The 25,526-nt window shown below is 41.5% G+C and overlaps 1 protein-coding gene and 1 pseudogene across 1 annotated transcript; both read right to left on the reverse strand.

Annotated features, from left to right (window-relative positions):
• Positions 1–20,378: 20,378 nt before the first annotated feature.
• On the reverse strand, positions 20,379–21,031 carry LOC147926557 (uncharacterized; annotated as a pseudogene).
• Positions 21,032–21,363: 332 nt separating this feature from the next.
• Positions 21,364–24,327, reverse strand: LOC147926558 (uncharacterized). The gene is made up of 6 exons (XM_087487101.1): positions 23,143–24,327; positions 22,845–22,942; positions 22,497–22,622; positions 22,266–22,338; positions 21,762–22,152; positions 21,364–21,509 (listed from the first exon to the last, which is right to left on the reverse strand). Exons 1-6 carry the CDS (start codon positions 24,325–24,327, stop codon positions 21,364–21,366), a joined length of 2,019 nt encoding a protein of 672 aa, XP_087343227.1.
• Positions 24,328–25,526: the final 1,199 nt, after the last annotated feature.

The raw sequence follows: 25,526 nt of genomic DNA on the forward strand, positions 1-25,526 counted from the left end.
AGATGAGCTCGGCATAAGGGAAATAGAGGTCGATGAGGAAGGACTTGGGGTCGCACTGATGAGCTCGGCGGAGGTGAAGTCGGAGGTCACCGCGCAGAGTTTGTCAGCTCGAGCTCGGCGAGATCGAAGGTGGCTTCCGGTTCCTCTCGGGGTTGGCTCTGGTATCGCGACTGGCTCTCGGGAGGTCGGCATATGTCGAGTGCGGTTCGTCAGATCGGCAAGATCCGATGGTGTTGACGCCGACCACGGGATTTTCAGCGAGTGAAGACGATGGTGGTTCCGATGATGGCGATGCCGATCTGATGATGGGAGGCCGGCCTAAGGCAATATCCGGGAATGTGGTTGATGAAAGAAACGTCGAGGTTGGCCTTGTAAGGATCGAAGGGTGGTGCGACGAGGTCGGCATTGATGAGCTCGGCAATATAAGTGACGAGCTCGGCAATGGTGATGAGGTTGGCATTGACGAGCCTGGAAATGTTGAGATCGGCAATGGGGAGCTTTGCATAGCGATTGCCGATCTTTTTGGGAGACGGTCGATGAGCTGCAGTTCGATGTGCCTTCCAATGCCGATCTGGGGATAGAAGATTGATTGTCTGTGCGCGATGTTTGTGCCGAGCATGGCTTTATGTTATTTTATTTTGAATCTATGCCGAGCATTGCTTACTTTTGTTGGTTTTTATTTTGAACTTGTGCCGAGCATGGCCTTTTGTTGGTTGTGTTATTTTGAACTTGTTTGCTCTTTGATTATGGAATAAAATTGTGTTCTTCCTATCTTTGGTATCGAGTTGTACTTTACGGTGCACGACGTCTCTTGGCTTATCCTATTACGTGTGTCGAATACCAAATGTTTAGGGTGGTAATCGAGATGAGCTCGTCATACCTTTTAGGTGCGGCCCTGGTGTCCGGCTTACCCCGTGTGTACCACGAGGTCGGCAAGAAAGTGCAAGTGAGAACTTGGCTTATACAAACTTAACCGCCTGCTAGCTGAATGCGATCTGGGTCGGCTTATTTTGTGCGGATTATTTCACCGCTGCATCCATGAGGAACGCGTTTTAAATCGTTCCCTTGGCCAGAGGGTCGATGTAAGAGCTGGACATCTCGCTGAGACGGACTCGTTCGAGAGAGCTCGTTTTGGTTTTGAAGTGTTCAAACTTTTTTTTTTTTTTTTTTGGTATAGCTGTGCCTTTTGATGGGCTGCCTACGTACCCTTAGAAAGGATCAAGCCATTCGTAGTTCATATTGCGAAGGGAGAGCTCGGTATGACGAGCGTTCTTTTTTTTTTTTTTTTTTTTTTTTTTTGTTTGCCCAAGGCGCCTTGTTATTCTTCGATTTGGCTGAGTTCAACGACCGGTTATCTTGATGGATGGTTTGACCTTGCGTCTTTCTCTTTTTCTACCTCGATGTACTTGTTAGCCCGGTGCAGTGCGTCGTCGAGTGTCAGAGGCTCGTATATGATAATATCGTCCCTGAAGCGAGACCCATATGCCAGAGCATTTCAGAGAGCGGAGATCGCAGTATCGTCTGCAATGGCGAGCTTTGAAACAACCTTCTTGAATCGTTCCATGAACTCTCTGAGCGATTCGTCGTCCTCTTGGTACATCGTCCAGAGATCAGCGTTAGATGCCCCCTTTATCATAAAGGTCGAGTGGTGTTGCAGGAAAGCAGCAGTGAGCTCGTAGTAGCTATCTATCGAATTGGCTTCAAGACGAGAAAACCAACTTAGTGCGCCAAGGGCTAAGTTTTCCACAAACATCTGACAGCATCCGGCATCGTATTCTTCAGGACTAAAGTGTGCTCGGTTGATTGCAACACTCATCGATGTTAAGAAAGGTTTTGGGTCAGTTAGCCCATTGTACGGAATGAACTTGAACTTATTGATGTAACAAACGCGGACGCTAGAGATTCTTGTCGTGAAGGGTGAGCGTTGAGCCTCTTCGAGCACCTTCTCCAAGTTGGGGGCAGCGCTTGTTGCTCGATGTATCTTGGCCGAGATGTCCTTTACGATCGCTTCAAGTCGCTGGATTTTTAAATCCTTGTAATCTTTCAGGTTGTCGCGCGGATGGTGGTTCGACAGTGTTGGAGTCGGCTGGCTCCTACTACGCTTGCTACGACGGTGCGTTTGGTCTTGATCGGCGGGCGCCGCGTCTCTGGTTTGGTCTTCGAAGGATCCTTCGATGATGGACGTCAGTCGGCGTCTGTGACTCTCTGAGCGTTCCTCGACTGGCGGTGACAGGGATGGTAGTGTGTCCAGGTCGGCAGGGTAGCTAGTGTGTCGACGATCGTGCTTTCTTTGCTGGAGTCTGTTAATTTGGTCCTGCAATACTTCTTGTGTTGCAACGAGTGCGTCGAGCTTCTCAGCTGTTCGTGTGTCCCGACTATTGATCTTGTCGAGGATAGTCTGCATCATATCGTCAAAGTTGTTCCTCTGTCCAGCAAGCAAGAGAGCTGGGAGCGCGGCGTTATCAGTGACAGCTATAGCCACGGTTTGACGATGCTCGTCAAGTGCGGCAGCAAGAGGTGGGATTGGCCCATCGAGCACGGTATGCATCGGGTCATCGAGTCCGCTCCTTTGTGATGTGGGCAAAGCATTTGGAAGGGCAGAATTGGAATGAGCGGCAGCGTTGGTGAGAGCGGCACTGGGGAGAGCGGCAACGTTGGTGAGAGTGGCGGCGTTAGTTACCCGCTGGTCGGTGGCAAGTGTAGGTCCGGCGTTTGCAGTTGCGAGAGGCTCGAAGGACGCGTTGGGCGCTGGTGGAGGGATCGTGCTCGGCAAGGAGCGTTCGGTTGAGATCATCGAGGAGGGTAGAGGCGGGACAGTTCGTGTTCTCGTTCGCCCCCATCGCTGCTCCGTTGGTTGCTCCATTGCTTCGTTGAGATCGTCGCTAGGGTTCGTCATGAATCTTGAAACTTCGAGGAAGTGAGGACCGTCGGTATTGATTCGTTAAAAAGAAGCGCTCTACTCTTGCCCAACGGTGGGCGCCAATTGTTTGTACTGAGGATTGCACAACACTAAATAAATATCGATTTTTGGGGAAAGAGAAGTTTGTTCTTTTATTAACGATAAGAATTCGAGGTTGTCACTAAAACGAGTCAAGATCGTGCTCGTCAGTTCACAGGAGAACTGACAAGTGGGTCACGACGAGCTCGGAAGCTAACGAGAATTATACAAGGAACAATAACTATGATTAGACACAAAGTTTTGCTCTCGGGGTATTGTACGTGAGTCTCGTCCCCTTCTCCAATGAGTACTGTTTCTTTATATAGTGGACTGTAGACCGAGGGTTTTCTAGGGTTCCCATCGTGAATTCACGAGATTGTCCTTTATGGATTATTAATGTCTTTCATCTGATTTCGTCGGGCCAAAATCATAGAACTTATCTTGTTGGGCCGAGTGGCATATTGGGACGCAGCCCATGTCCAACAACATGGGAGAAGTTTTGGATCTTGAGTGAGAAAGAAGAAGGAGTACGGTCTCCAGCTTTGCACAGTTGTAGAAGATACGCTTGAACACATATTACTGAAGCTGAAGCGAGTAGAAAGACAAGCAGAAGAATTTACCCTAGAAAATGTATATGACAGAAGGGAAGATATGTGCTAATGTATAAAACTCATGAGTTAACAGAAGGTGTTGCTTTATGACTTTACTAAGCGGATTCTCTTTTATTTATTGTACTAGCATTTAACCCGCGGTACACCGCGGGACAGTATTTTTAATTTTAAAAACTTAAAATTTATATTGTATTTATTTGTTATTTTATTATTGTTTTATTAATATTAAAAATATAAAATTTTACAGGTATTTGATCTAACACTACAAGAAAACAGTCGATTAGCGACTACAAGTAGCGACTACATTTGTAGTCGCCAAAAATAACGACCAGATAGTGACCACTTTGCGACTACGTTGTGACTACAGTAATTTAGTCGCCAATGAGTCACTACTTTACCGACCACAGTTGATAGTCATACTATAGTCGTCAATTTAGCGACTATTGTGCGACTCATTCGGCGAGTCATTAAATAGTCACTCCGTAGTCGCCAAATAATCATAAAAGACAGTTAAAAAACGTGTTTTACCTGTGGGGGCCAACTGTTATTATGTAGTCGCCTATTAGTGGCATAGGTGTAGTCTTTAAAAACAAATTGCACCCATTTGTCATCTTCATTCCAACACAATTGTCTTTCCTTCCCCAAAAAAAAATGTAGATCAAAAAAAAAAATTGGCTTTATAAAAACTTTTATTTTCTCCAAAATATATATATATATATATATATATATATAGTTCTTAAAAAAACACAATATATATATATATAATGGCGGGAAATTTTTCATTAAAATTTGAATTAGTGGGGTTGGACCAATTCTCGTTTGCAAGTAGCCAAGATGCGGTAAGATTTTCTGTCCATGTAGTGTTTGAAAGAACAATACTTAACCATTATTATATAAATATACATAAAACCAAGGTTTAATACTTAATCTTAGAAATTAATTCATAAATCATAAAATCAAAACTTAGCCATTATTATATATATATACATAAAACCAAGGTTTAATACTTACATAAGAAAGTCTAATTGATATAATATATTATAAACTCTAAAACTTATATTATAAACTATAAATCTTGAAGTTTCAATTTTTAATCTTAGAAATTAATTCATAAACCATAAAATCAAAAATTATTGAATTTAGTTATTTCTTAATCTTAAACTTATAAATTAATTCTTAATCTTATAAATTATAAATTAATTATTGAATTGAGCTAATTTAGTTAATTCTTGAATTTAGTTAATTCTTAAATTTAGGCCCAAATCCAATTATTGGATTGAGCTAATTTAGTTGATTATTGAATTTAGGTCCAAATCCAATTACATTCTTTTAAAAAAGAAAACCTAATCTTCTTCTTATCTCTTCTCATTCGACGAAACCCTAAAGCCGCAATCGACACTCTCTCTTCTCAGTCTCTCTTCTCAATCGTCTTTCTCTCCTCTCTTCTCAATCGTCACTCTCTCCTCTCTTCTCAATCGTCTTTCTCTCTTCTCAGTCTCTCGTCTCAATCATCACACGATGCCTACTCGAGGAAGAAAGAGAAAACTTGATCGTAATGTTTCTCAGATTCCCGGAGGGTCAAGACTACGGCGTACTAATCTACCCAGTCAGTACGACTTCACGCCAGCAGTCCAAGCTCCTCATACGCAGCAGACACCTGAAGAAGTCCCCATTTTGCCACGACATTCAACGGAATCCCAGATCCGGGACTATCCTCCCCCTCAACAACTATTTCAGGGCTCCGGTACTCGCCAACCTCCACCTCAAGTACGCCGGTCTCCTTTAGTAGAAGTTAACTACAATCCAGCGACTCATGCAACTCTTCAAGATGACTCTCCGGCTTCTCCAGCTCAACGCTCTCAGGCTCGTAGTCATCAGACTCGTAGTCATCCATCGCATCCATCATCCCAAGGCAACAACTTCGAAGAAGAAACTGCTACGGTGTTGCCGGAGCTCCAGGAGGACGTGGTTCGGGCTCTAAATGCCCTGCTTGTGGTGCTAGGTCGGGATAATTTCACCACGGTTCTCTCTCCTACACCCTTACCGAACACCCAATGGTATAATTTTTCTCTCTTCTCATGTATTTGTAATGGTGTTTTGTGAATGTTAGAAGAGAAATCTGTAGGTCAATGTTTATTTCGTTTGGTTTATTGTGTCTTTAGGATTGTGATTATGATTGTGTCTTTAGGATTGTGTCTTTAGATTCATGTTTATTTTGTTTTTTATGATTTCGTTTGGTTTATTGTGTCTTTAGGATTGTGTCTTTAGATTCATGTTTGTGTATTCATTGCTTGTGTATTATGATATATTGCTTGTGTATTGAGATTCATGTTTATGTTTACTGATTGAAGTATAGATTGTGTTCATGCATCAAACCGTAGAAACTTTTTTGTGAATGTGCGTATGCGTATTGTTTCTTTTGACTCATTAATTGATGCCTCTTGTATTGTTTCTTTTGGTTCATGTGTATGGAGCTTTTAAGTAACCTACTGACGAAGGCTTATTTGTTCATGTGTATGGAGGTTTACTCGTGACAAAGGGTCAAAACTTGTTCGGAAGATTACTAAAATTCTTCTAAACAAATTCGAAGGTCCCTTCTACAGCTGGACATGTGTGCCGCGGGACAAACAAGAGAGATACTTCATTGAGTTCGCGGTAAGGATTTATGTCACATAGCTTTACATGTCTTCTTTTCACTCACAATAAGCCTTATGTCACATAGCTTTACATGTCTTCTTTTCACTAACAATAGCTCCTTTTTTTCTAGAAAACCCACACCTGGGATCCTTTGATAACCGGAACTGTTCAAGCTTATTTTGAGAAAATCTGTCAAAAGCGGATCAAAGACATGGTTAACAATGTGAGGACTAGTCGAGTTCAACCAAACTGGATTGGAGACACTCTCTAGAGCACGATGGAGGATTACTGGGACACTGAAGAAGCACAACAAAAGAGTAAAACCTACTCTGATGCCCGTATGTCTGACCGTAACGGCCTAGGTCCTCACGTCCACCTCTCAGGGCCAAAGTCTTATCGACAGCTTCAAGATGAAATGGTTAAGTAGCTGTTATTTTGCCACTTTCAATTCTTACTTAACTGTTATTTTTTTTAGTTAATCTCTTCTACCATTGCAGGTTGAGGAATTGGGAAGAGAAGTCCGACTTGCTGAGGTTTTCATCAAGGCACATACAAAGCCTGATGGTACATATGTTGATCGGAAGGCAGAGAAGATTGCAGGGACATATGAGAAGACTGTTCAAGAGAGGTTGTCTCAGCTCGAGGCAGAGTCTTTTGCTGTGTCAGATGGAGAATCACGGCCACGGGACCTCACAACAGAAGAATATACAGAAATTTTCTTGGAGGTAACTTTTTTAAAAAACCAATACACATTTATAGTCTTGGAGTTTAATTTGTCATCCTCTAACCTCCACTTTTCTCTTATTTTCAAGTCCACTGAGAAGGATTCAAGAGGAACACCTTATGGAGTTAGAAGCCTCAAGGACTGCCTTGTCAATGGAACGCATAAGCAAGCATGTGGCTCATCTACCTTTGTGGCTCTCGAAGAACAGTTGAAGAAAGCTCAACGCATGATAGAAGAACAGGCTGCTCAACTGGAGCGGCTTGCTGCGCATGATGAAGAACAGGCTGCTCAACTGCAGCGGCGTGATGCAGAACTTGCTGCGCAATCCAAAGTTATTGCTGCCCAGAACGGCAAGATTGACCAATTCTCCATTGTGGAAGATTTTCTGAGGGAATGTGATCCGCGGTTTCAGAAGTTTGTTGCAAGCCATTCAGCTAAAGAGACAACTCCAACTCAATCAACATCTGCTTAAGGTACTCTTCACTTCTAGCTCATCTTATACAATCATCTGGATAACAACTTAGTTGTTATAGGTTTCAAATGGGATAATTTCTTTTTTTTTGTACCTTCATTTTTTCAACTTGACAGAACCTTAAGGTATTGTGTTATAACACGGATCAATTCCAGATTTGAGAAGGATACAAGCAGACGAAGCCTAACTTGGGAAACGATTGGAAGAAGCCTTTCTTGTTGTTTTCTTGATCAATGTTTTTTTCCTTTTGTTATCTTTTGAACTTGGGGTTGTAATGAATATGATGTTTCTTTCTTTTTTGTTATCTTTTGAACTTGGGTTGTAATGAATATGATGATACTTAAGATGTGTTTTGTTGTGTTTTGTTTATGTAATTTTAATTGTAGTTATTTTTATAATTGTTCAAATATAAGAATTAGATGTAAATCCAATTAAAGAGAATTTGTAAAACAAAATTCAAATATAAAATTTAAGATAAATCAAATTAAATATTTATATAGCAAAATTATAAATATTTATATATAATATTATTTAAACACATAATCGTAAATTAGTCGTAAAGTAGTCACTACATTTAGTGACTAATTGATGACTACATTTACGACTATACAAATAGTCGTAAATTAGTCGTAAAGTAGTCACTAACTTAGTGACTACTTTACGATTAATTTACGACTACTTTACGACTACACAAAATTGTCGTAATGTAGTCGCCATTTGGCGACTAAAATTACGACTATAAATTTTAGCGACTCTCGATTAGCGACTACTGGTTTTAGTCGCTGTTTAGTCGTAACACACCTTTTAGCGACTAAATAATGACTAATAGTATAGTCGCTATTGGCTTGTTTTCTTGTAGTGTAAGTATTCAAAGTATAAGATTTTTGTAGTGTTTTGAAAGGACCCAATCTTTTTTTTAATTAATAAATAATAAATATAATAAATAAACTACAACTAGTGGTCTCATACCCACTAGCCACCTGACCACAATCACATTCAACAGCGGAATAACTAATATCAATATCCAATAAAAATAACCAATAATAATCTAATAACGAACATTAATTCCAAATCATAAACTAATGATCCAAACAACATAAACCAGAGAACCAGCAATCCTAAACAACATTCTAGGACTCAACTCTAGCAACCTAACAGAAGCCAGACAACCAAGCGAACCACTAGAACATCCTCCTCTTCATTGTTTTGATTCCACGGTCACACTTTGCCCTTACCTGCACCACAAACACAAATTGCAATGCATGAGTATTTTATAAACACTCAGTAAGGCAATCCTCCCATCTACTAGGCTATACACACAAGCAATAGAGACATCTCTAACCATCAAACAACAATTAACAATCAACAATAACAAACCATGACTCTGCATCCACCGACACCAACATGCATCGACCGACACCAGATGGGGATGCATCTACCGACACAAGGTTGCATCGACCGATGCTAGATGCACTTGCATTGATCGACACTCGCACTGCATCGACCGACGCATGCTCGACATAACACGAAAACCCTAAGTTTTACGCGCCGTCCTCGCACTTGCATCGACCGACGCACAAAGTGCATCAACCGATGCAATGCCGAGCATCGTGTTTCCCCGAAGTTTCTCGCCGGATCTTTGTTCCTGCAACCACAAAACTCTATCCCAAGCCACAAGAAAGCTTCCTAACGTCCCAAAAAACCATCTAACAAGCCTAACAACACATAACAAGAAAATCAGAGAGATCACTAGCTTAGATAAGCCATGGTCATGCACTTACCTTTGCCAAGACGAAATTGAACCTCAAACAAGCAATAGAACACTCCTAGCAAGCTCCTACAACGTTCTAAGCCTTAGATCTCACCAAGAAACGCCACAAAACCACAGAAATCACCAAGAACACTCTTTCTCTCTTTTGTTTCTCTCAAAAGCGGCGAAAGTCGATTAATGAGACAAAAAAATCGATATAAGGGTTTTCCTTTTCTCTTTGCCCAAAACGCAGCATTTCACTTAAGTTAAAACGCAGAAAACTGAACCTGCATCGACCGATGCAATCCCCTAAACCGGGATTTCGGTTCACGGATGTTACAATTCTCCACCACCAATCTAGATTCGTCCTCGAATCTCAAACAACCGTCAGCCAAGGACTCCCGTGCAACCATCTCCACGGCCCGCACTCCTCCGACCGATCTACGGAAGGTCACCTCTAGGCGATAGACTCACGCTCCAGGCATTATTTTCTCTCGACTTTTGGACTTTCCTTTACTCATAGGCCTAAACCTTGAGTTTTTATAGGCTCATCATCAGACCTAAGTCTGCATGCCATAATATATAAAGAAAATCCAATACTCGTCTCTCGGGTTGCCACCCTACAGCGCGCCCCCGGATCGTCATCCGAAGTCGATATACCAACCATACTCCCAAGCCACAAAGTCTCAAAATATGGCAGTACTAGGAGAACCTAAGTCATCCAAGAGTTGCGAGCAAACAATTCTGAACACGTCTGAGTCCTATTCCTATCCAGGTTTCCTTCTCGTGGCTCGCATAAAACATCACAATGTCCTACCAACCACATATCCTCTCACTGGAATACCTCATGACGACATAAGGATCATATAAATGCCACAAGGGCCAACAAATGTCCATCACAAAGACTAAACAATCTGTCCTAAACAGGACCGTCACAAAGACCAAATAATCTGTCCTAAATAGGACCGTCAGAAAGACCAAACAATCTATCCTAAACAGGACCGTCAGAAAGACCAAATAATATGTCCTAAACAGGACCGTCACAAAGACCATCTGTCCCGAAGGACCGTCACAAAGACCATCTGTCCCGAAGGACCGTCACAAAAACCATATGTCTCGAAGGACCGTCACAAAGACCATATGTCCCGAAGGACCGTCACGAAGACCATCTGTCCCGAAGAACCGCCTAAACAGGCACTCTGGCTAAACAGCCCGCCACAAAGGCCACACATCTGGCTAAACAGCCCGCCACAAAGTCCACACAACTGGCTAAACAGCCCACCACAAAGGCCACACAATGTCACAAAAGACTGCCACACACGGCACAATGACTCAAAAGTCCGCCACCAAGGCCCACAAGCCCCTCCACTAAAATGGACAAATTCTAACTCGCATAAAACTTTCCATTTTTAGCACTTTCCACTCTTGGAAACTTCTATTTCAGGAAACTTTCCTCAAAAACCCCGCCTCACGAAAATTTTGTACCCCGAGCACCACCTCATCTTGTTACTGAGTCGCACAACCAACCACCCCAAGCGACCGAGTAAACAAGAGAGATGGGCTGGAATACTCCATTCCCGCTCCAGCCACAGATTACAGATGGGACCAGGCTAGACAAGTTCAAGTCGCGGCTTGCTTCTCATACCACTTCTTAAACCTTGCCTTCATCCTTGCCTCAGGCTCCCAAGTATACTCCTCCACACCATCACAGTCCCAAAGGACTCTCATCAAAGGAATCTTCTTCTTCCGAAGTTCCTTGATCCTCCTCCCGAGAACCTTCACTGGTCTCGCCTCCAAAGTCATGTTAGGCTGAAGATTCTTAGGAATCTTAGCCAACAACCGATCATCCTTACGAAGACAGTTCCGCAACATAGACACATGAAAAACCTTGTGGAATGCACGCATAACCTCAGGTAACTCCAGTCTATATGCCACTGGTCCAACTCGCTCAATCACTCTGAACGGACCCATATACCTTGGACTCAACTTAGTCTCAGTCAATGACCTATTCGGACCCCGCAACATGGCCATCTTGAGGTACACTTTGTCTCCTACCTGAAACTCAAGATCTCTCCTCCTCCTATCAGCATAACTCCTCTGCCTATCCTGAGCCTCCTTCATGTTCACCTTGAGAACCCGAATCTTCTCTGAGGTCTCCTGAACAAAATCTGCCCCGTACATGCTCTTTTCCCCCACCTGAGTCCAGCATAACGGTGTACGGTATGGCCTTCCATACAAAGCCTCATAAGAAGCCATCTTAATACCCGCCTGATAACTGTTGTTGTAAGCAAACTCTACCAGGTTCAGGTGATCTGCCAAATGGCCACCCCAATCCAACACACACATCCTCAGCAAATCCTCACTGGCGGACCTATTAAGGAAGAAGGGGGTTCAATTGACCCACCATTCATTTGAATTTTTAGATTTTTTCTTAAGGGTTTATGGATTTACTATAATTGAATCCACCATATCTTCGTTTTTGACACCCCATTGATTATAGCCTAATATTTTTGACACCGGTTAAAGAATTTTCTGGGTCCGCCAGTGCAAATCCTTCAGCATGTGGATCGTCTTCTCTGACTGTCCATCTGTCTGGGGATGATAAGCTATACTCATATGCACCTTAGTGCCCATCTCTGCCTGAAATGCCTTCCAGAACACCGAAGTGAACTTAGAATCCCTATCAGACACAATACTAGCTGGCACCCCATGCAACCTGACTATCTCCCTCACATACTTCTTAGCCAAGACCGATGCTCCATCAGTCTTCTTAATGGCCAGAAAATGTGTTGACTTAGTCAACCGGTCCATAATGACCCAAATAACATCAAACGTCCTGGACACTGACAAACCCACCACAAAGTCCATAGTAATCATATCCCACATCCACTCAGGAATGGGTAGACTCTTCAGCAATCCGCCAGGAACCTGATGCTCAGCCTTCACTAGCTGACACACATCGCACCTCGCGACCCAACTAGCTACATCCTTCTTCATCCCGACCCAGTGATAGTACCTCTTGAGATCCCAGTACATCTTAGTCGCTCCTGGATGAATAGAAAACCTGCTTGCATGAGCCTCTCTCAGAATTTCCTGTCTCAACTCCTCAACATTGGGTACACAAATCCGACCGTGCACCAAGATAGTACCATTATCTGAGATCTGATACTCTGAATCCACATCCTTTGAGGCATTCACCAGCCCCAAAACCTTCTCCTGAGCCAACCGCACCCTACTCAGAAGATCTGCTCTATCAACCGCCTCCAAACCCAATGGTTCCTACGAAACAGCACACAACCTCAACGCACTGATCTCTCCTACCAGAGACTCCATCTCCTGCTCCTGAACCAAAGCTACCCTCTTCCGACTCAGAATATCTGCAACCATGTTAGCCTTACCAGGATGATAGGCTATCTCCAAATCATAATCCGCCACCAGCTCCATCCACCTCCTCTGCCTTAAGTTCAGCTCGGGCTGAGTGAATATATACTTCAGGCTCTTACGATCTGTAAACACCTGCACCTTTGCACCATAAAGATAAGATCTCCAAATCTTCAGGGCAAAAACTACAGCAGCCATCTCCAAATCATGAGTAGGATAGTTGCCCTCATGCTTCCGCAACTGCCGCGAAGCATAGGCAATCGCCTTCCCATGCTGCATCAACACACACCCCAACCTAACTCTAGATGCATCAGTATAAACCACATAGGATTCTCCCTACTCAGGCAAAGCCAACACTGGCGTAGTAGTCAACATCTCCTTAAGGTTTCAAAGGCCTCCTCACACTCCTGTGACCACACAAAAGGAACATCATTCCCTGTCAACTTAGTCATAGGACGTGTCCTACTTGCAAAACCCTGCACAAACCTCATGTAGTAACCTGCCAAACCAAGGAAACCCCTGATCTCTGTGGCATTTTGCGGTCTAGGCCAATCCCTGATAGCCTGAATCTTCTCCGGATCTACAAAAACCCCCTCTGCAGAAACAATGTGACCCAGAAAACCCATCTCACGCTGCCAAAATCTAAACTTGCTCAGCTTAGCAAACAACTTCTGCTCCTGCAGCTTCTCCAGAACTGCCCTCAAATGTACTGCATGCTCTTCAGGACTCTTAGAATATACCAGGATATCGTCGATGAAAATGATGACAGACACGTCCAAAAACTCCTGAAACACGCTGTTCATCAATCTCATAAACGCTGATGGTGGGTTAGTCAAACCGAAAGGCATCACCACAAACTCATAATGCCCATACCTCATCCTGAAAGCCGTCTTCCTCACATCTGCCTCATCTATCAGTGTCTGATGATAACCCGACGCTAGATCTACCTTGGAGAACCAAGTAGCACCCCTCAACTGATCCAACAACTCATCGATCCTAGGAAGAGGGTACTTGTTCTTCACAGTGACCCGGTTCGAACCCCGATAATCAATACAAAACCGAAAACTCCCATCCTTCTTCTTCACAAACAACACCGGCGCTCCCCACGGTGATACACTAGGATGGATGAATCCCTTACTCAACAAATCCTCTAGCTGCTTCTTCAGCTCTGCCATCTCTGTAAGGAGCCTTGGATAATGGCGGCGTCCCCGGTTCCAGTTCAATAGTAAAAGGATCCGACCGAGATGGTGGTAATCCCTGCAAAGACTGAAACACATCCTCAAACTCCTCAACAACTTGAATACCGCTAACCGTAGACTTCCCCACAGACTCTGGCATAGATATAGTAACCAAATAAGCCTCACGGCCCTTCTCGATCATCTTCCTAGCCTGAATGGACGAGATCACGAGACTCCCCGAAGTGGGTCTAATCCCCTGAAAAAAAACTTCCTTCCTTGATGCTCAAACTCCAGTCTACCCCGATGGCAATCCAAATGCACCATATGCCGATGCAACCAATCCATCTCGAGAATAACATCATACAACTCCACTGGACTGATAAGCAAATCCACTGGCCACGACTCTCCTGGGATCTGAATATCAACTCCTCTAACTCGTCCAACAACTCTCAGGAACTTGCCTCCCGCAACTTGACAACTCCTGTACGCTCCCGGGGATCCCCTCTGATTCTTGCGCTCTCTGCACACTCCAGTGTAATGAAGCTATGAGAAGCTCAAGAATCAAACATAACGTGGGACTTAAACCCGCCCACCAACAAGGTCCCTACACAAACCTCATGTGTTGAGAACCTAACAGAAAAAACATAAAATCTGAACCTACTAGAATTCACAAAGTTAAGTGCCATAAATTATACCTGTGATCGCCCCGACACTGGTTCCACCAGTCTCTGCAGTCGTGTAAACCCGTGGCGCCTGCTCAATCCGAGCCACCTGCTGACCTCCAGGCTGCACCTGCTACAACGCTGCCACTGCTGCCGGCTGCAACTTGGGACACAAGGGCCTGATGTGCCCTGGCTCCCTGCAATGATAGCATACACGAACCCCTGCCGTCGGAGCACTCCTCTTGGGACAGCTAGCAAACTTATGATCCTTACTCCCACACTTGAAGCAACCCGCGCCACTCTGCGTCTGCGTAGCCTCCCACCTCCTCTTGGTTCCCTGCACAGGCTTGCCGCCCCTGCTAAAACCTCCCTGATGTTGAGCCTTACTAGGCTAAACCGCTGGACTAACCGCCACTGACTGTGCCCGGATATCCTCCTCAATCTCTGCTGCAGTCTCAACCAGCTCTACACGCATAGCATAACTACGTCCTCTACATTGGACCCTCAAGTCATCACGAAGAGCCCTCATAAACCTCCTGATCTGGGCCTCCTCAGGCTCCATAGCCTGACTACCATAACAAAGAAGTCGACTGAACTCCAAGTCCAGCTCCCGCACTGACCGTGTCCCCTGAGACAACTGAAGGAACTGCACCTTCAACCGGTCCAATGCCTCTCTAGGAAAATACTTGCGGTTGAACTCCAAGACGAAGTCAGCCCAAGTCATCTCCCTCTGCACTCCTAGCAGCCACTGATCTCCACCACACATGAGCATCACCAACCAGATGATGGACCCCTATCTCCACCAAAAAATCCTCAGGACATCTCAGAGTATGGAAGTTACGTTCCATACTCGTCCTCCACGCATTTGCAACAGTAGGATATGTACAACCCAAAAACCGTGCAGTCTCGATGCTCTTCATCTCCTTGAGCATGGACAAATAACGACCATATGCTCCTGCATCCGCAGCCACTGGCTACCACTCCTCCGCCACCACTGGTGGCACTACCTGAGCTTGAGCCGGTACTATTGCTGGCAACCGCTCCAACAACTGTGCTATCATAGCCGCAAAGTCAACAACAGGGACTCCCCCACCCGGGACCCTACCATCACCGGCCACTTGAGCATCAACACCGCCCCCTCCGGCCACACTCATGGAATCCTCCAGGACACTCTGTGACTCGCCAACACCCTCAGCTGTCATACTCTGGTCCGCAGTCTCACTAACCATTGGGACTTTGCCCCTACCACGACCACGTCCGCGTCCACGACCACTGATATATCATGGTTTTTAGGTGTTTTTAGCCATGATAAGTCTTATCTATAGAGTCTTTTGGTGTTTTTAGAGTCTTTTTGAGTCTTTATAGGATTTAACATGGATGGGAGCATAATGGAGCTAAATAGGAGGATTTGGAGCATAATCAAGCATTGAGGCTGAGTTACAAAGTTGGGAGACAAAATTGAGAGAGTGCATCGATCGACACATTGATAGCATCGATCGATGCTAGGCCAAATACAAAATTGGAAGTTTTCCCACAAGTTTTGAAGATTTACAAATCTGCCCCAAAGTCTTCCATATTTGCATCATTGGTCCCTGGACGTGTTTAGGAGTATAAATAGGATTTTTATGGTCATTGTTTAGACCTAAGCTTTATTTTTCCCTGCAACTTTTTGAGAGCAAAACCCTGTGAGATTTTTAGAGAGCTTTGGGAGAGAGAGATCTGCTTTGAGAGAAGAATTCTTGAACTCCTTTACTTCTTCTTTAATCTCTTTCTTAATGCAATTTATTCAGAAGATGTTTTGTGTTTCATTGATTATGTCTGAGTAGATCTGCTAGTTAGGTTTAGGGTTTCTCATTAGGGATTTCATGGATTATTAGATCTGTTATTATTTAGGATTCATTATCTTTCTTGTTCTTCATCATAGGTTGTTCTCAATGCTAGATCTTTGATTAGTCATCTGGATTTAGATCTTAGGATTATTAATTGATATGAGAATATAATTGATTTTCCTGATAAAACCTTTGGTGAGCAAAATTATTTCTTGCAAAGAGATTTGATTTAATAATTTTGTGAACAATCTAAACTTGTTTTTAAAGCTGATTTATTACCTAGAATTTTGCAAAGAGATTTGGATTTTCTGGTTTTAAATTTAGATAATATTTGCAGTGAGAACTGATTTATTTTATAATTGTGTTTAGAGTTCAAGAACGGTGCTTAATTGTTGAATCCTGCTTATTTAATTAATTGATCTGATTTTCCATGATTTCCTGAGAATTTCCCTAAGCCTAGCGTTTATTCCATCTGAATTTTACAACTCTTTTATTTTCTGTTTTTGCATTGCTATTTAAATTTAATATTTTGATTTAGCATAATTAAAAGAGTAATAAGTCTATTGTGTGAATCTAGAGTTCTTGTGGATTCGATCCCTAAGTACTACAATTGATCTCTTAATTTGAGAGAGTAGCTCTAGGGTAAATTTGAGCATATCAACCACGACCAGCAACATCATCCTCTCTAACCATCTGCACTACCATGAACAGAAGGCTAAGCCCATAGTTTAAACATACACAGAAATATAAACTCACCGTGGAATCACAAAGTAGGCTCGAAGAGGATGTTTTAGGACTCCATGCCACAAAAAGTTGACTAACTCACATAATCAATCAAAGCATGCAAATCCCAAACATCTACAGCACAAAGCCTAGTGAACCCAAACCTAGAACCGTAAGGGCTCTGATACCAAACTGAAAGCCTTTTTTTTTAATTAATAAATAAACTACAACTAGTGGTCTCATATCCACTAGCCACCTAACCACAATCACATTCAACAGCAGAATAACCAATATCAATATCCAATAAAAATAACCAATAATAATCCAATAATCAACATTAATTCCAAATCATAAACTAATGATCCAAACAACATAAACCAGAGAACCAACAATCCTAAACAACATTCTAGGACTCAACTCTAGCAACCTAACAGAAGCCAGACAACCAAACGAACCACTAGAACATCCTCCTATTCATTGCTTTGATTCCACGGTCACACTTTGCCCTTACCAGCACCACAAACACAAATTGCAATGCATGAGTATTTTATAAACACTCAGTAAGGCAATCCTCCCATCTACTAGGCTATACACACAAGCAATAGAGACATCTCTAACCATCAAACAACAATCAACAATCAACAATAACAAACCAGGACTCTGCATCGATCGACACCAACATGCATCGACCGACACCAGATGGGGATGCATCGACCGACACAAGGTTGCATCGACTGATGCTAGATGCACTTGCATCAATCGACGCTCGCACTGCATCGACTGACGCATGCTCGACATAACACGAAAACCCTAAGTTTTACACGCCGTCCTCGCACTTGCATCGACCAATGCAATGCCGAGTATCGTGTTTCCCCCGAAGCTTCTCGCCGGATCTTTGTTCCTGCAACCACAAATCTCGATCCCGAGCCACAAGAAAGCTTCCTAACGTCCCAAATAACCATCTAACAAGCCTAACAACACATAACAAGCAAATCAGAGAGATCTCTAGCTTAGATAAGCCATGGTCATGCACTACAAGAAAACACGCATTTTGCAACTACACTATTAGTCACCGAGTAGTCGCAAAATCAAGAGTTACGACTAATTAGCGACTATTTCATACAGTCGTGAATCGAGAGTCGCTAATTGTTGTAGTCGTAAATTTAGTCGCAATTTTGCGACTAATAGACAACTATATACATGTTGTCACACAGTAGTCATCATTTTGTCGTAAATTATAGTGACTCTTTTGCGACTACGTTACGACTATATACATAGTAGTCATCATGTAGTCATTATTTTTAGTGAGTAGGTTGCAACTATTCTGTGATTAAGAAACCTGAACAAATGGGTTGTTAATTTGGTCGGTAGATAGTCGTATAAGTTTTGGTGACGTTTTGGCGACTAATATATGTAGTAGTCACTATATAGTCACTTTAGTTTTTAGCAATATTGTTAAAATTTGATGACTATTTGGCAACTAATGTTTTCTGAAACTGGATATAAAATATTGTAATTTCTCTTGTTTCTTTTTAACCCTGTCAACCAAACCAAAAAATGATTCTAAATTAGAAACCTAAAGTAACACATAATATTCATGCCAAAATACATTGTACTTAAAAGTTATTATAGTTTCCAATACACAAAGTACAACACATAGTGTCACTATTGAGTTCATCAAAAAAGAGTTACTTAGTAGTAGGTAACACATAGAGTAACCTATGGAGTTGAAGTTGGATCTTCTTGTTGAAGTGACTCCATCGTGGTTGTCTCTTTAGCTGAATGAGTTGTCAAGAACTGCTTGAACCGTGGATCACATTCCCGCAGAAACTTCCCTACCAAGTCCAACTCGTCAATCTTCTCCTTCTGTCCAGCAATAATTTTGGATTGTTGAGCAATTTCTGCATCACGCCTCAACATTTCTGCATCATGCCTCAACATATGAGCAGCCTGCTCCTCTATCTTCCGTTGAGCTTCCTTCAACTATTCTTGCATAGCCACAAAGGTAGAAGTGTCTCCTGCTTGCTTCTGCTTGCCACTGACAATGCAGTCATGGAGGCTTCCAACTCCAAAAGGTTTTTCTCTTGAATCCTTCTCAGTGGACTGCATAAAAGAAAATAAGATATTAGAGGATGACAAATTAAACTCCAAGATAACATTTGTGTATTGTTAAAATAAATCGTAACTTGAAGAAAGATTTCTATATATTCTTCAGCTGTTAGCTCCCGGGGCCGTGAATAACCATCTGAGATAGCAGAAGGATCTTCCTCGAGCTGAGACAACCTCTCTTGCACATTCTTCTCATATGTTTCTGCTATCTTCTCTGCCTTCTGATCAACATATGTCCCATCAGGCTTTGTATGTGCCTTGATGAAAACCTCACCAATACGTACTTCTCTTCCCAATTCCTCTTCCTGCAATGTTAAGAAACAGACAAATAAATTTTTAATGTAACAGCTAGGTCAAAAATAAAAGTGGCGGATGTGTAACAACAGAATTGGCTCACCATTTTGTCTTGAATCTGTCGATATGACTTTGGCCCTGAGAGGTGGACATGAGGACCGAGGCCATTACGGTCAGACATACGGGCATCAGAATATGTTTTGCTCCTTTGTTGTGCTTCTTCAGTGTCCCAGTATTATGTCATTGTTCTCCATAGAGTAGTTCCAATCCATTTAGGTTGGCGTCTAGTAGTTCTCACGGTGCTAACCATGTCTTTGAGCCGATTTTGACAGATGGTCTCGAAGTTAGCTTGAACAGTCCCAGTTATCAGAGGATCCCAAGTGTGGGTTTTCTACAAAAAACAAAAAGAAAATAGCTAATGTGAGTGAAAAGAAGCACAAGTAAATAAAACAATATATGAAGAGTAAAGCAATATAGGAAGATTAAAGCTATATATGAAGGCTAGAGGACAGAACACTTAACCACAAACTTAATGAAGTATCTTTCCTGTTTATCCCGAGGAACATATGTCCAGCTGTAGAAAGGACCTTCAAATTTGTTTAAAAGAATTTTAGTAATCTTCCGAACAAGCTTAGATCCAGTGTCACGATCAAACCTCCATACACATGAAACAATAAAACCAAAGTCACATTATAGACACTCAAAATAACAAAACCAAAGGCTAAAGCAAATCAATAATAAAACTTAATGCTAAGTCTATGATATCAACTAAACTAAGAAGAAGAAGGATGATCTCAACTAAACTAAGAAGAAGAAAGATGATATCAACTAAACTAAGAAGACTTAATGCTAAGTCTAATAAATGATACACCATAGCTTCAAAATTGACCATCAAGAGTGTGTGCACCATTATTCAAAGAGTTTGTAATCACATCAGAGACCAAACACTTCATAACAAGACCAATGAGACCTAAACAATGAGACCTAAGCAAGACCTAAAAAAAACCAAAACCAATGAGACTTAAACAAGACCTAAACACTAATATGAAATGAGACAAAACCTAACCATACTATTCGGTCTTTGGTAAGGGAATGGGAGAGAGGACGGTGGTGAACTCATGTCTGTTTGGCACTACAAGCAGTTCATTTAGAGCCGCAATGTGTCCTCCTGGAGTTCCGGCAACACCGGAGGATAATCAGCTTGGAAATTGTTGCCTTGAGACGATGGATGCGAACGATGACGGCGAGTCTGAGAGACTTCAACTAGAGAAGGCGGAGGATGCGACGGATTGTAGTGGACTTCTTCAGAAGGAGTCGGGTGTGCTTTAGGCTGCGGTGGGTGAGTGTAGGAGTTCTGAAAAAGCTGTTGAGGCAGAGGATAGTTCCGGATCTGGGCCGCTGGTGACTGTCGTTGTACTTCAGGCGTCTGCATCAGAGGAGGAGATTGGACCGCTAGTGTGAAGTTGTACTGACTGGGTAGAGTGTGCGGCTGTTGATTTGGTGTTGACACTCCGACTCTCTGAGAAACGTTAGGAGCAGCTTTCCTCTTCCTTCCTCCTCGATTAGGCATCGTATGAGAGATGATGCGAAGGATTAGGGTTACAGATTTGGGGGAATCGAGAGGAAGAAGAGAAGGATTAGGGTTACAGATTTGGGGGATCGAGAGGAAGAAGAGAAGAATTAGGGTTACAGATTTGGGGGAATCGAAAGGAAGAAGAGAAGGATTAGGGATTTGGGGGAATCGAGAGGAAGAGGCGAAGGCTGCGAGAGGAAGAAGAGAATGGATTAGGGTTTTGGTATTAGGGGGATCGAGAGGAAGAAGAGAAGGACTAATGGGTTTGGGTTTTAGTTAGTGTTTGGTTAATTAGGCCCAAATTTTAATCTAAGCCCAAATTTTAAAATTTGAATTACAATTTGAATTAACAAAGTTTATTTATAAAATACTGAATAATTTTATAATATTGCACAATAATATTACACAATAATATTACACAAATATTACACAGTAAAAAGGAAAAAATTAAAAAATAAATACATAGTAATTTTGCCAAATAATTATTGTTCTTCGTCTTCTTGTTCTTCATCATCAGAAGACGATAAATTACACTGGAATTCATCTTCTGGATCCGCATCTCCAACATCGTAATCAAGGTTTATTGGATTAGCGTCTGCTACCAAATTGTCGACTATGAGATCTTCAACTGTAGTCATCAATACAACATCATCATTTTATGTTTGCAACAGAGTCGGTTCATTGTTTTCATATTCTCCTGAAATTTTTCTCCTTGGATTTACTTTTAGAACACTTAGCCACTCTCGCTTTGGTTTATTTGTGTATGGATACGGAATATAGCAAACTTGATCCGCTTGAGATGCTTTTTGCAAAATCGCAATTTTGTATGGATAGTTACATTAAATAAACTTATATATAAATTATATTGAGTCTTACGTACCTAAAATAAATGGCTCATATATGTTGTATTTTCTCGAAGAGTTCACGTCAACAACGCCACTATTGCTCTTCCGAGTCCCTCTACCAATGATAGGATCATACCACTTACACTTAAAAAGTGTGATTTTCAAATTGGTCATCCCTTCGTACTCAAGTTCTATGATATCAGTTAAGTTCCCATAGAAATCTGCACCATCAAATGCATCAGTGTAATTTTCACCTTTAACACATACATCATAGTTACATGTCTTCCGTCCAGCGCCGTGATTCTGCGTATGAAACACATAGCCTCTTGTAAAGTATATTGGCCAAGTTTTGACCTTGTGTAAAGGTCCATGCACTATCTCTTGAACCCAAGTAGGAAATGGATTTGTGGCGTTCCAGTATATAACCTGCATATATATATAATAAAGTCAAACATTATTATATACATATAAATATTATCAATGATATAATTAAATAAATGCATAATTAGAGTCGGTTACATGCATTGGAGTATACTTACATAATCTTTCACCCACACATGATATTCTTCAGCTCTTTTCATGGACAGTTCTTTTTCGGTTAATTCAGGATATCTGGTAGAAAGAAAATCCTCGAACATACTAAGAAAATTAAATATATTTAATATATATGAGAAATATTTGTGGAGTCTATATATTTGCGAGTCTATATTATATACCTCTCAATTGGTCGAAAATAGTCACAATTCCGTTAAACATATGCATGGGCGCACTGATAGTCTCTCTCTGAAAGCCATACTTCATGCATTTCCCCACTTGGACGACCGACATGAGTAAATATATTAGGGACTCCAGGGACATGATATATTGGGACTTCACCTTCATAGAATCTTGTTAACCTGATCAATTAAGATAATTAAAAGTAATTCAAATTAAGTATAAATTATAATTTCATTTAATTATACCTTGATTTTTTTGTATATGATCGGCAAAGTAGTGCTCAGAGAAGTAAGCAATCTCGTCATTGATATATGACCTAACGATTGATCCAGCCGCATATCTTTTGTTCCTCGCTTTTTCTTTCAACTTTTTGAAAAAATCTTTCAAAATGATACATCTACCTATATTGGACAGGGCCTCCCAATTCTGCTTCATATGGGAGATGTATAGGCAGGTGCTCCATCACATCAAAAAATAATGGTGGAAATATCTTCTCTAACTTGCATAAGATCAAAACAATGTTATGTTTAAGAATTTGAACGCGACTTTTTGCAAAGTTCTTAAGCATAAGCCCCTGAAAAATGCTTCAATCCCTGAAAATGTATTCAAATTTCATGTCTTAGGAAATTATATTTAAAAATATATAGTACTTATTTAATTAAATAAGTAATCTGTAATACCCAATAATGCAAGGTGAACGTTCCGGTCTAGGAGTTCTGTAAAGATAAATGGAAGAAGTCGCTCCATAAAAACATGGCAATCATGACTCTCCATTTCTGAAAACTTGCCATTGATCAGATCAACATAACTAGCCAAGTCTGACGAATAACCATCTGGAAATTTCACCGCATGCTTGACACATTCCAATAAACTTGTTTTGGCTTCCTTTGTCAATGTATATGCTGGGAATGGAGCTTTACCCTTCCTATCAATATGTAAGTGTGGTCGAGAACAAAATTGTTCTATGTCCAATCTTGACATGATGTTATCTTTAGATTTACCATGTACACTCATAAGAGTATACAAGATGTTGTCTACAAAATTCTTCTTGGTATGCATCACATCAATATTATGTCGGACATTGAGGTCCTTCCAAAAAGGTAGCGACCATAATATGCTTTCTTTGTGCCAATTATGTTCCTTTCCATAGCCTGGCATCTTCTTTTCATGACCGTTACCACCGACTTCCCTGGTTTTTGGTGGATTTACACATTTCAAACGCACGTAATAAAATTGCTCACCAGTTAAAGACTGCGGTGGATAGTCGTTAGAAGCGTCTCTTCCCTTCAGGAAATCTTTTTTGTTCTTCCTTAATTGATGACCATGAGGCAGGAATCTTTGGTGACAATCAAACCAACATGTCTTCCTTCCTTTGGGTAGATAAAACGACTTTGTACTTTCCATGCAAATTGGACAAGACAATTTACCGTGGGTGGTCCATCCCGATAACATGCTATACGCCAGAAAGTCGCTTATCGTCCACATCAGCACTGCTTTTAGATTAAAGTTTTGAATCAAAGACACATCGTATGCATCTACTCCAGTAGACCACAACTCTTTTAACTCCTCAATAAAAGGTTGTAGGAAGATATCGAGGCTAGCTCGCGGATGATTTGGCCCAGAATTCATAATTGTAAGAAACAAGTACTCCGTATTCATGCACATACCAGGGGGTAAATTATATGGAGTCAAGATCACAAGCCACAGCGAATGATTATGAAACATGCCAAATGGATTGAACCCATCGGTACATAATCCAAGGTAGACGTTACGGGGTTCTTCTGCAAACCGAGGGTTAAGCTCTTGGAAATATCTCCACTCCGCCGCATCAGAAGGATGATTCATTTCTCCCTCTTTTGATTGGTGCTCTGCATGCCATCTCATTGCTGCTGCAGTCTTTTGGCTCTGATACATTCTCTTCAACCTATCAGCAATAGGTAGATACCACATACGACTATATGGTACTCTTGTTCTCCGTCGGTCCTCCTTAGGCTTCCATCTTGGTGAACCACAAAATAGACATGTCTCTTCCTTTTCGTCTTCTTTCTAGAAAATCATACAATTGTTAATACAAACATCAATTGTATAATATGGAAGGCCCAAATTACGCATCAATTTCTCTGTCTCGTAATGTGAACCAGTAGACTGGTTGCCTTATGGTAAATAATCCGTCAAAATTCCGCAAACCGAATCTACTAACTTTTCACTCATATTATACTCCGCCTTATTTTGCATGACTCGAGCAGCCAATGACAATTGCGAGTGACCTTCATGACAACCATCATATAAAGGAGTTTTTGCACTATCTAACATGTCGTAAAATTTCTGCGAATGGTTTTGTACCGGTTCTTCCACATTCTCATAACTATCATTTTGATGATAAATATCATCTAAACCCACATTATAACGAAATGCATCATTCACAATATCCACATATGGATCTTCTACTACATTACCCATTTCTTCATGACACCCATCATAGGTCCTATCAGTGTAACTACTTCTTATATCCAAATTAATTTCTTCTCCGTGGTTATACCAAACATAATAATATGGCATAAATCCATTACTATACAGATGACTCATAACTCTTCTACCCGAGAGACATCTATTGTTTTTGCAAACACTACATGGGCAGAGAAACTTACCCCCATTATTCTGAACTGTATCTTGGCTACTTGCAAACGTTAAGAATTGGTCCACCCCCACTTCGAATTCAGATAAAAATTCCCCGTCACTTCATCGAACCTCTTGTACATCCACTCCCGATAATTACCTCCATTACCACCATAATTGTAATATCCCACCATTATAATTATATATATATATATATATTTTTGGGAGAAAATATAAGATTATATAAAGCCAAACTTTTTTTTTTTTGATTTAAAAATTTTTTTTTAGGAAAGGAAAGTGTCTTGTTCGGAATGAAGAGAACAAATGAGTACAACTCGTTTTTATAGACTTTCCTAGGTGACTAATAGGCGACTACATAATAAAAGTTGGTACACCAACCCCCACATGGAAAACACGTTTTTTTTAACTGTATTTTGCGACTATTTGGTGACTACACGATGACTATA

Source organism: Camelina sativa, chromosome 15 (assembly GCF_030686135.1).
Source record: "Camelina sativa cultivar CO46 ecotype springtype chromosome 15, ASM3068613v1".
NCBI lineage: Eukaryota > Viridiplantae > Streptophyta > Magnoliopsida > Brassicales > Brassicaceae > Camelina > Camelina sativa.

Bases quoted from the DNA above. Each gene is read 5' to 3' on its own strand.
- LOC147926558 (XM_087487101.1), bottom strand. From the start codon at position 24,327: ATGAGATGGCATGCAGAGCACCAATCAAAAGAGGGAGAAATGAATCAT. The intron at 22,339-22,496 runs GTGCGCCCATGC...TCTTTCTACCAG, and splicing joins CTTTCAGAGAGAGACTATCA to ATATCCTGAATTAACCGAAA. The intron at 21,510-21,761 runs GTACGTAAGACT...TGATGACTACAG, and splicing joins ATATGAGCCATTTATTTTAG to TTGAAGATCTCATAGTCGAC.